The sequence below is a fragment of the Acomys russatus genome, chromosome 13 (assembly GCF_903995435.1).
Source record: "Acomys russatus chromosome 13, mAcoRus1.1, whole genome shotgun sequence".
NCBI classification, from domain to species: Eukaryota; Metazoa; Chordata; class Mammalia; order Rodentia; family Muridae; genus Acomys; species Acomys russatus.
Window position 1 is genome coordinate 59,340,288 of NC_067149.1, and position 12,374 is coordinate 59,352,661.

At 45.5% G+C, this 12,374-nt stretch overlaps 1 protein-coding gene across 2 annotated transcripts in view; it reads right to left on the minus strand.

Annotated features, from left to right (window-relative positions):
* The window catches only part of Gucy2c (guanylate cyclase 2C), a 71,262-nt gene that overhangs the window by 13,626 nt on the left and 45,262 nt on the right, over positions 1–12,374 (minus strand). For both annotated transcript variants that reach the window (XM_051155494.1, XM_051155493.1), the window contains 6 exons: positions 12,244–12,330; positions 10,984–11,116; positions 9,098–9,235; positions 8,298–8,386; positions 4,680–4,771; positions 1,271–1,429 (listed from right to left, as the gene is read on the minus strand). In XM_051155494.1, the coding sequence (XP_051011451.1) occupies positions 1,271–1,429; positions 4,680–4,771; positions 8,298–8,386; positions 9,098–9,235; positions 10,984–11,116; positions 12,244–12,330 (698 nt within the window). The remainder of the gene's footprint in view (positions 1–1,270; positions 1,430–4,679; positions 4,772–8,297; positions 8,387–9,097; positions 9,236–10,983; positions 11,117–12,243; positions 12,331–12,374) is intronic.

The following is a 12,374-nucleotide window of genomic DNA, read 5'->3' on the forward strand; positions in this document are numbered from 1 at the left end:
TTCCTCTTGATGGGCTTTTTCTCGTACCAGGGACTGAACGGGGCATATGTATCTCCCTACCTCTTTGCACAAGCTTATAGAGAAGAGACTTGCTTTTTTATTTGGGAAATAGTCATTAGTGTAGAAGGGGATGGATCTGGGAGGCGTTGAGGGGGCAGTAGCCTGGAAAAGCCCCAGTTACTGTGCATACTCTTGCATGACACCACAGGCAAGTTCTGGCTTCTTATCATCTACAGAAGATCCTGACGAGAGCTAGGCTGGACCATGGAGGCCTCTTGTCCCATCTGCTCATTGATAGTTGGTGGGAGCAAGCTTTGAAGTCAGAGCTCACTGACCTCAGTTGCCATAATTTTTGGTTTAGTTTTTTGTTTTTTGAGAAAAGATTTCTCTGCGTAGCTTTGGCTGTCCTTGACTAGCTTTGTAGGCCAGTCTGGCCTCCAACTCAACAATCTGCTTGCCTCTGCCTCTGCCTCTGCCTCTGCCTCTGCTGGGATTAAAGGTGTGTGCCACCATGACCAGCTAGTTTTCATGATTTTAATAGAGTTGGGGCACCTAGTAGTAACAGCTTGCCACATCTTAAAGGGAAGCCGGCGTTACTTCTTGCTTGTTCAAAGCCATGGGCCAAATCATCACATTGTAATTCCTTGTTTATCTTAACATTCCTCAGGAACTTATTCGAAGGACAGTGTTCAGGAACCATTAAGCTATTTTGGGATTTCAGTATAGATGTCCTTTCTCTTCTGTCTTGACTGTGTGTCACAAAGTTGGCTCATAGATGCCCAGGTGGCGAGGCCTACCTCCTCTCCCACCCACAGCTTCTAGTTTTTATGACTTAGCCTTTCCTTGTGTGGTCACTAATACCTAATGCCTCAAAGTCTCACAGCTTACACAGCACAGGCAGGCTTGAGATTCCTTTTTGAGACTGAGGACAGACAGACAGCGACTTGCCTGAAGGCTATAAGCTTAATGAGGTTAGAACTCTCACAATTTAGCCCTTGAGTCTCACAGTGTCATCTTTGTCTTTGGAATTCAGAGGGAAATCAAAAGAAGGCTTAGCAAGGCAGAAGAAGCATTTTAACCCCAGTAATATCTGCTGAAGGGCCAATAAAAAGAAACTATCCTATAGAATCCCAAAACAAACAAAATCCCAGATGAAATCCAGAAAAGAACCAGAAACGGCGAGAGGTAACGATGCCAAGGGCCTCAGCACGGAGCCAAGAAGCCTGGCTGTGGGATCATGGGAAGCCTCAACTGCAGGAGACTGCCTTACCGTGGGAGCAGCATAAAGTTGAGGTGGTCAGCCCTGTCCCTCTCTGCCTTGTACAGCTGGGTCCTTTCCTCCACCAGGTGCTCCAGGTTTCGAGAGTACAGCTGTAGACGTCGAATCAAGGTGTCCATGTAGGATTCATTTTTTTGGTCATGAAAAAGGCTGCAGGTGGTAACAGACAAAAAACTCTTATACATCACAGTGAAGGGGCACGTGGGCTCTCACGGTGCTGTGTGTACGAAAGACAACGCTTATAGCACGCAAAGCCACGGAGGACAGCTCTGCCATGCCACAGCCATTCTGTCATCGTGATCACAGTGACAAGTTCCCACTTGCTCTCAGGAGAGGGCTTGTGTGTGTGTGCCACTGTATGGGTTTGGATGAGGTCAGTGTGTGTGTGTGTGTGTGAGTGAATGCCACTGTATGGGTTTGGGTGAGGTCAGTGTGTATGTGTGTGTGTCTGTATGTGTGTGTGTGTGTGTGTGCCACTGTATGGGTTTGGATGAAGTCACTGTGTGTGTGTATGTGTGTGTGTGTGTGTGTGTGTGTGTGTGTGCCACTGTATGGGTTTGGATGAAGTCACTGTGTGTGTATGTGTGTGTGTGTGTGTGTGTGTGCCACTGTATGGGTTTGGATGAGGTCACTGTGTGTGTGTGTGTGTGTGTGTGTGTGTGTGTGTGTGTGTGTGTGTGTGCCACTGTATGGGTTTGGATGAAGTCACTGTGTGTGTATGTGTGTGTGTGTGCGCCACTGTATGGGTTTGGATGAGGTCACTGTGTGTGTGTGTGTGTGTGTGTGTGTGTGTGTGTGTGTGTGTGTGTGCCACTGTATGGGTTTGGATGAGGTCAGAGAACAATTTTGTTGTTCTGAGGATTGAACACACGGTGACTAGTCTTATGCGACAAGAGCCTCTCAATAGTCCCAAGAGACAGAAGTTTTATTTATTTATTTTTTAACAAGCTCCCGAGGGATTCTTACTTGACCCCACTAGTCGAGGTTGGCTGTGCAAAATGGGGTGAGGAGAAGGCACAGGGATGATGATAGATTGCTTTGTTCCAAATGAATGGATTAATTTAAAAGTCTCCTAGCCTTGACTTCGAATCCTCATCTCCTAGGGAACTATTAGGGTCTCCTGTGCCGAGTTACACCTCAGACCAGTTCATTTAAATGCTCTAGGGTGCGATTTAGGTGTCAGTGCTTCTTAAGGCTCCTCTGGGGATTTCAAATGTGCAGCCATGTTTGAAAACCTCAACAGTCAAGGCTAAAGACCAGGGCCCATGATCTCCATGAGGGTCCATGTCATTGATACCGCACAGTCCTCAGTGACAGGCCAGGAAAGGAGTGAAAGGGCACGAATTTAATCCATTGTTATTTCCCGCTCCATTCAAACACTGCACAGTTCTGCCAGTCAGACCACAGTCTCGTTAACCTCAGCTCCCATCTCAACCTTGGCTTTTCACCTCAGCAGGTATCTGAAGTTTTGGACCTAGTGACACCTCCAGAAAGTCAGGGATGGAAGGACTGCTAGAACCATCCAGCACATTTCAGCTTTATGAATGAGGAGGTTGGTGTGTTGCCCTCTGTCCTCCCGCAGGACATTTTCATGTTCTCTTGGGCACACTTGCTCTCCTAGATCTACTATCTACCCCCTCGCCCATCTGTAGTGTGCTAACTAAAAGCACACAGCATAGAGAATTAAGTATCGCTGTGTTGCTGTGGTTTTTCCTCCCGACCTTAACCTTCAGGAATAAAGACTCATGAGATATAAAATGTATGTACAAATACCTAGGTCATAGAGCTAGGCATGTTCCCTGACTTGGCTCAAAACTTATACACCATTTATTCTAATGTACATTCTGTCATGTGGCTGGTTACCTCTGCTTAGGTACCATGCATCTGTCCTCATGTCTTTCCTGGAAAATCTCCCACACCTGGCTCTATCGCAGAATCCATTCTGCCTGCCAGATTTCCCACCTTCTATTTCTTGCCCCGCTTATAGGCCATTAGCTTTTTATTGATAGCTGATGTTTCCATACAGACACAAGAGATTTCTTCTGCATCACTGGATAATGGGTGCAACCACCCACTTTGACTTTAAATGCTATTTTGATCCAGAAGACAAATCTAAAATGTCTAGAGCCACAGCTGGTGGCTTTGGAGATGGTTCATAAGAGCATGTTCTGCTTTTCCAGAGAACCGCATTTCCTATGTCATATGACTCACAGCCTCCTGCAAACTCGATTCAGTTCTATCTGGTGCCTCTGTTTTCCTTGGGCACCTGCACACGTGTACAAACCCACACAGACACAAATAATTAAAAATAAAAACTAGATACTGAAAAAATTAAGAACTTGTAAATCTTAAGGATTATTGGTACATCTGGGCCTGGAGGGATGGGTAAGTGGTTAAGAACATTGGCTGCTCTTCCAGAGGACCTGAGTTTGATTCCCAGCACCCTTGTGGCAGCTCACACCTGTCTGTTCTTCTATTCCAGGGTCAGATTCCTTTTCTGGCCTCTATGAGTGCTGCGTGCACATGGCACACAGACATACATGCAAGCAAAACACCAATACATATAAGATAAACACATTTTAAAAAGAATTACCCAGGAGTTTTATAGACTCTGAGGACCCAGGTCAGACTTTCAGAAGAGTCTGGGAATTATGTGTCAGTAAACTTTGTTTCATGCAATATATTTTGACTGTTTTTTCCCTCCACTAATTCTTCTGAAATCCTTCCCACCTCTTCATGCATGTCAACTTTTATGTTTTCTTAGAAACTGTGTTTTTTAAAGATTTATTTTTAACTTATGTATGTATATGTGGTGGAGGAGATGTGCTCCTGATAGAGCTGCCCAGGGAAGCCAGAAGCATCCTATCCCTTGGAGCTGCGGCTACAGGTGTGAGCCTCCTGATGCAGGCTATAGAAACCATACTTGGGTCCTCTGTAAGAGCAGCAAGTGTCTCAACTGCTGAACCACCTTCCTAGCTCCCAGAAACTAATTTTAAAATTTTTTTTGGCTTTTCAAGACAGGGTTTCTCTGTGTAGCCTTGACTATTGTGGACTCACTTTGTAAACCAAGCTGGCTTTGAGAGATCTGCCTGACACTGCCTCCCCAGTGCTGGAATTACAGGCATGTACGACCATGCCTGACTCTGGAAACCATTTTTAATAATAAAAAGGTATGATTGATTATGATGCATTTTGTCCTTTAGTGTTTAACTTTATAAATGAGTATGTCTCTGAGAAGTGGTCATTTTAACTCTGAATCATTTGAACTTTGTGTGACAGGTGTTGGTTGTAGCCTACGGATTTTATTGGCATAAGTGTTTTCATTCCTTGGTAGCACTAAATATCAACTATCATTAAGGAGTCCAAAATTGGGGAAGCAAAGAAAAAATGCCAGCAATACCCAAAAATCTTGGCTAGAGTGCTCTCGATTTTCTTGAAGTCTGGCCTCTTTTCTGGATCTTCCTCCCAACAGCTTTTGACGAGCAGATAGACCTGCAAGGAAGAAGCCCGTGGCTTAGCTCGAGGGGTGTTAAACTCCAGGACAGATTCCCACCTGTTCTCCCCTTGATAGGCATAATCAAGGCGGGGCATATTCACATGGTGAGACATCTCTGTTTACCCAGAGAACCAGCCTCCAGGTCTCTCTCTTTCAGGTGTGGACTCCGCCCCCTCCATTACCACAGCCAGCCAGTCTCTCAGGTGCAATTCATTACAGTGTGGGAACAGCTGGGATGAGGCTGGGCTCATGGGAGAGATTAAACGCTGTATAGGAACATGTGGTGTGTATGTGTCAGGGAAAAATAATGAGTCTCAGGCTGGTGAGATGCCTTAGCAGGTTAAGGTCACACACACACACACACACACACACACACACACACACACACACACGGAGTCATAAACAAAAACAAATGTGTCTCAATGGAAATGAGGCAAGTGTGTCTACATAAGAACAGAATTTGATGGGCTGTTAATCTCAACTTCAGCTAGAAATCACTTTCCTGAGGGTGACTCATGAAATGTCTTGCATTCAGACCGCACCCTAAGGCATTAGCTGAATACACATATATATGTGCTCTGAATTTCATATGAGTAAAAGGCAATTGTAATTATGTTTTAGGGTTCCCCTATGACAGCGGTGCACAGCTGTGGTGGAGACGTGGCACAGAGAAAAGGGAGGTGGAGAGGAAGAGGAGACAGAGGGCTATCCTCTTACTTGCCACCACATTTGCGACTTGATCCAAAAGAGAAGTTATAGCCATTTATTTAAATAAAGTTTGCTCTCCACTCTGGTTGACAACAGGCTGATAAATAGTTCAGTACATAATTTCCCTTTCTTGGGTTTTATTTGGATGATTCCCGGGAGGGAACTAAGGCCACCGCTATCTCTGTCTGTTTATCTAGCCGCTGGGTGATGTCCCTGCCTCAACAGGGCCATGCCCCTCTGAGGAGCAGAAGGCAGAGTGAGGGGGTGGCTGCTAAGGAATCAGTTTTGGGATTACTTCCTACTGGGATCAGTTACTGGACAGAGCTCTTTGCCTGGTTTCCAGTGGCAGAACCATTCAGCAACAGAGATGAACTGTGGATGTTGCTTTGGTGAAGGAGGCTTTAATCATCTGTAAGTCATCAGCCCTCTCCACTCCTGCATTTGAGACCGCACTAACTACAGGTTGAAAATATTCAGGGAAAAACTAAGTCCGTACTGGGCACATACAATATCATACAACATAACAGTGATTTTCCATGGGGTTGGTTTATTGCATGTTGTTTTAAGATCATATGTAATGCAGAGGTGATTTAAGGCATCCCAGGTTGCGTGTAGTTTATATGCAAATGCTCCAGGACCCAAGGATTTGGGAGATTGCAGGATCCTGGAGAATTTTTCTCTTCTTAATGGGGGTGACTGAAAGGATCTGCTGGTGTGTGTGTGTGTATGTGTGTGTGTGTGTGTGTGTGTGTGTGTGTATGTGTGTGAAATAGTGGTAGGGACACATTTCAGCTCAAATTCTGGGCTATAATGTCCTCTCCTCTTACTCCCCCTCTCATCTTTTTTTCTCTTCTCTTCTTTCTTTAATTGTGTAACGAGGCTCACTATATAACCCACACTAGCCTCAAAGTCCTTCTGCCCCTGCCTCCTCAGTGCTGGGATTATAGGTATGAGCCACCATGCCCATACTTTCAAAGGTCCTCCCCCCCCCCTTCGAGACAGAGTTTCTCTGTGTAACAGCTCTGACTGCTCTGGAACTCGCTTTGTAGGCCAGGCTGGCCTTGACCTCATGGCCATCTGCCTGCCTCTGCCTCTCAAGTGCTGGGATTAAAGGCAGGCGCCACCACCATCTGGCCAGCATACAACTTTCTTGTTTTTTGTCTGTTTGTTTGTTTTTTGAGACAAGGTCTCACGTGGCCCAGGCTGGCCTCTAACTTACTGTGTAGCTGAGGATGACCTTGAACTCCTCCTGGTTGTCCTGAATCTAACCCTTGAGTGTAAGGATTACAGGCATGTGCGAGCTCATCCAGCTTAGTAAATTTTGAAGTAGAATTTTAAAACAAAACATACTCAAATTCTTTTAGCTTATAAAATACTAGTCTCAGCTATTGAATCAGTTGTGTTGTAATATTACCTCTAGCTCCTTATCTACACAGGTGAGGCACTGTTGTTTTTATTTGACACAAAGTCTCATGTACCCCAGGCTGGACCCCAATACCTGATACTCCTCCCTCTACCTTCCAAATGCTGGGGGGCTATAGACATATACATCCATAGCTGGCTCATATTTCCTTTTAAATCCATAGAAGTATTTATAATTCTGACACGTACATCACATATACCTCGCTTTCAAAAAATGTACGCTGTGATGTACACTTTAACCTGAGGTATAAGCCACCATGCTCATACTTTCAAAGCTCTCTCTCTCTCTCTCTCTCTCTCTCTCTCTCTCTCTCTCTCTCTCTCTCTCTCTCTCTCGCTCTTTCTCTCGCTCTCTCTCCTTTGAGACAGAGTTTCTCTGTGTAACAGCTCTGGCTGTCCTGGAACTCGCTCTGTAGTCCAGGCTGGCCTCGAACTCACAGCGAACCTGAGCTCTTCCCTGAGCTAGGAGAGGCTTTGGGGAGGAGTAGGAACAAGGGGTCCCAGATCCCTGTGTCCTCATCCCTTTGTCCTATGGATGTCACCAAAGACCATTCCTTCCTTGTCTCAGAGAGATGATCCCAAGGTTCCCAGTAAATAGCTTCAAGTGAGGATCGTACAGTGCCCTACGCATGCTTAGCTGTAGGTGGACCCTGTAAGTTATAATAACAACTAATGATAAAGTAAAAAAACAATCACAATATGATCCTGAATTTGCCAGCATCCCTTTGTATGCACTGGAGGGTCATTGTTAAGTAACAGGGTTACCTGAACTCCTCATTCAATGCCCCAACAGTAAGTCTTCCAGCCTGGGTGCCTGCTGAGTGGCTGGTGGGCGGGGAGTGGACACGGCAGACAGAGGAACGGCTTCTGTCTCAATAGACTAGGGCAGCGTGGCATGAAGCTCTACCGTGAAGAACAGCTTAACGTTTATATAAATTGTTTATTCTGCTATTTCCCATTTAGCTATTTTGAACCTCAGTAGTTTCTGGTAACTGAAGCCAGAAATAGAAAAACTACCAATTAAAGGAGACTGTCGTATTTGGCCTTCGCAGATGTGACCAACTGTAAAATCTCGAGATGAGGCAATGGTGCTGTGTATCCTGGGTGAGTCCACACGGGGCCAGTCATGTTCCAACTAGAAGAAGGGATAAGAGCAAGCAAGACAGAAGAGGCAAAAGGATATGTCAAAGAGGCAGTGCTTAGATGTGTGGCTACAACCCAACGAAAGCTACCAGGAACTGGTGAGGGAGGAACTGGTCACCTCTGTAGAACATGGAGGCTGCGTACTTTCCAGAACTCTGTGTGAATACATTTTTGTTGTTTCACCCACTGAGTTTGCATGCTGGAACACTCCAGCAGACAGACCACTGAATGCTGGGACGGTCCACTCACCTCTAGCTCCCTTTCATCTGCAGTTTCCAGGAACAGATCTGGGCGGAACGGTTTCATCCCGTACGAATTTTCCACTCTGAAAATCTTCTCTAATTGTGTAAGGAAAAAGTACATTACAAGAAGAACCCAAGTGAGGACTGTTTAGTATAGTCTGAATCGGTTCACCCCTTGATGACCCTTCAGTCAAGTAAGAGTGGGACAGAGCCTCCCACAGCATGAACAAAGTGGGAGGGGTCGTCTCCCACTTAAGCCAGGTGTGGCCTCACAGGTAGACTCTTAACACTGGAACATCTCAGCTCTCTCTATTCCCGCACTCCATCCAGACTCCCAGATCCCCGAGTCTCACCTCCAAGACAGTCATGAGTTAGTAAACGCTCAGGAAGTGAAGACCGGGCGAACGGAACCAAGTATTTTCCTTCATGCTGAAAAACTAAGTTCTGTTTCTGATGAAAGCGAAAGGCCTGTGTGGTCTCGCTAGTGTGTGCTAGTTCAGATAGTAGGCAGATTCCATGGTAGGCTAGGAAGCTGAGGCTAGCCTTAAACTCCTGACCCTGCCTCCACCTCCCAAGTGTTAGGATCACAAGCACAAACCACCACAGCCAGTAAGTGAAGGGAGATCCTTTAACACGGATAATTATGACACCTGGCTGAGCTCGCTAACATTGAGCCTTTGCAATCCTCATAGAATGTGCAACTCAGTCCTTGCTTAAGCAGATGAGAGGCCTGGGATGTGGGTCCTGGTGAGTCCTGAATGCAGATCATCTGGCTCCGTGCTAGGCTGTGAAAGAGGCCTGACTCACCGTTCTGGTCCCGGCAGCTCAGCGTGTAGAAAGTTTCCTTACGAAGGATGATCTCCTGGGCGACAATCCCGAAGCTGTACACATCTCCTTTCTGAGAGATGCTGGCTTGGCGCAGGTGCTCGGGGGCGGTCCACAGATCTGTGTGGGAGACATCCAAAGTTGGAGGGAGGTGGCTCTACTTATGCTGAAAGTTCAGGTAACAGACACCTGTGATTGGTAGACCCAGCTGAGCAATGCTAAGGCAAGTGCGGTGTATGTCATCTGATCAAAAATCTTTGTTTCTTTGCTTTATGAACCAACTTGGCACCCAGCAGGTCTTCTGTAAGAACTCACTGGGGCATGGAAGGATGGCTCAGTGGGGAAAGCACTTGTGTATATGTGAGGTCTTGAGTTCAGGTACCCCAGAACCCACACAGTGAGTGGGCCCAGTGCCTGTCTGCCATTCCAGTACTTGGGGTGGAGGGAGACAGGGTTCCCCAGAGCAAGCTGGCTAGTCAGAATGGCCTTATCCACAAGCTCAGGGTTTAGTTATAAGATTCCCTCAATGGGGCTAGAGAGATGGCTCAGAGGTTAAGAGCACTGGATGTTTTTCCAGAGGTCCTGAGTTCAAGTCCCAGCAACCTCATGGTGGCTCACAACCATCTACAGTGAGATCTGGTGTCCTCTTCTGGCCTGCTGGCTCACATACAGGCCAAATACTATATAAATAATAAGTAAATCTTTTAAAAAAAAATTCTCTCAATGAATAAAGTGAAGTATGATTGAAGAAGGCTCCTGATATAGCCTCAGGCTACTACACAAATGAACACACACATGTATGTGTGCCCATACATGTGTAACTACTGCCCCCCCCACCATGCACACACACAAGCACACCGCATACACATATACATGCTAAAAAGAATACAAAAGAACTCTTTGTATTTAGTCCGATCTCATATTGAACTTCACAGAGTTGGGGAACAGAGGCAGAATTATGATTTTTCTTCTATTTAGGAGAATAAAGCCCTAAAGAATTGGGGATAAGATTTCTTTTTTTTTCTTTCTTTCTTTCTTTTTCTTTTTCTTTTTTTTTTTTTTTTGAGCTAGGAAGTATGTTAATACAACCTGAGTTCTAGATTTCTGATACCACTTAGCTGTGACTTATAATCAATAGTGGAGGAGAAGTGCATGCATGTCTGCCCTCCATATGACCTGCGTGGGTTTGTATTTCTTTTCTGGACCTTCCCCCCCAATCCTGAGGATGACCAATAGGGCTGCATTTCACAGAGTATATATCTGTGTATCTATCTTGTCACCACAGATTAGTGAGTGGTAATGTTTATATGGGAACTGGGTCTCCTGCTCTGTACTCCATCTTCTTGCACAGCCTGTGATCTCATGCTCATCCTCTACAAAGGAAAGAGTTCAATTAGACGCTTCTCCAGGCTCTTCCCGTCCCAGCTTCCATGGTCCGTAAGTTCCTTGAGCTTTTTTACTCATCTCAGGAGACAGAGCTGACCACTGAGGAAACCGTCCACGTAGGACATCTGTTTAACTCTAAAATCATTCACTGAGGGGCTGGAGAGAGAGCTCCGTGGTTAGAAGCATTTCCTGTTCTTGCAAGGAACCTGACTTCAATCCCCAGTGTCCACATGGCAGCTCACAGCCATCGATAACCCCAGGACCAGGGGGTCTGATGTCTTCTTCTGGCCTCAGTGGGCACTGTGTACGTGAAACACCCATACCCATAAAATAAAGTACATTTTTTAAAAAGCACTCACTGACTGACAGAGAGGGGGTCCTGGAGAAAGAGTCAGAATGTTGCCTGCCTCATCACTGTTTCCTGAACATTCTATGCGAGTTAGATAGAAAAATTTTAAAATGCAAGCAAAAGAGGTACAGACCTTTTTTGGGAGGTAGGATGGAATTGCACCCAAAATCTGTGATCTTTACCACCATGCGACTGTCCACCACGCAGTTGGTGGATTTCAGACGCCCGTGGACTTCAATCTTACTGGAGTGCAGATATGACATCCCCTGTAGTTTTTAGATGGTGGGAAAACAAAGAGACGTCACACGCTTTGGCTGAATGGCCATTTGAAAGAAAGAAGTGACATTTGAGTATATTTCTCCTTACCGTTGCTGTAGTAGCCAATTTTTAATTCGGTGCTGTGAGCCTAGTGCTTGCCTCTATGCTCTGAGGTGTAGTTCCACAGCGACAGAAGAGGATGAAGCTGAGTGCGAACTCTAGTTGAGCAGCTGTGTACTACCCAAGACATTGGGCTTTGTGATTTTGCACACGTGTGTGTGTGTGTGTGTGTGTGTGTGTGTGTGTGTGTTGGGGCATGGGAAGGATAAAGGTCACCCCTGTCTGTATTGTTACTCAGGTTCCATCCACCTTGTTTGTTTGTTTGTTTTCCATTAAATCTGTGCTTTATTATTGTTCTTGTGTGTGGATACATGCATGCCACAGCACACCTGAGGAGGCCAGAGGCCAGCTTTCGGGGGTTGGTTCTCTCTTTTCGCTGTGGGATCTGGGGATTGTCAGGCTGTGTGACAAGTGATTTCAGGCACTAAGCTGTCTGGAAAGCCTCGATCTTGTGCTTTGAGACAGGCGTCTTTCACTGGAACTAGAGCTTGCCAAATAGGCTGGACTGATTGGCCATTGAGCCTAGAGTATATGTCTGTTTTTCCCTCCACAGTTCTGGAATTATGTGTGCCACAACACCTGACATTTTTTATGTGGGTTGTAGGACTTGAACTTAGGCCTTTGTGTTTGAGTGGCAAGTACTTTACCTACGCCAGCCCTGCTTGTATGTTTACAAGTTTCATTTACTGCTTATTTGGACCATGAACACATGCATGTCTCCAGCTCTCTGCTGCCTTGATCTAAAACACTGATAATCCTACTTTACATTTATGAAGGAAATGTCTGGACTGAATTATTTCCTAAAACCTAGCAGATTTGGAAGTTATTTCGCATGGTATTTTCCTTCTAGCAACTCTATGAAAATGTGTGAATACACACATTATTTTCTCAAGGCTTCCATATGGCATAGCTACCATTGTTGTCATCTTACAGATGACCCCAGCACGGATGATGCCCAGTAGCTTGTTATGCTATTTCAGTTTTACAAATGTTTCTATGTTCACATGTCTCTTACCTTAGCAACATCATTTAAGACAGAGATCTTAAACTCCCAGTCCATGAATGTGCCGTCAGGGTAGGAAATCGTGTCATTTAAAACTTCCTGAACAGGAGAGAAAAAACACACACACGCACATAAGGAAAAAG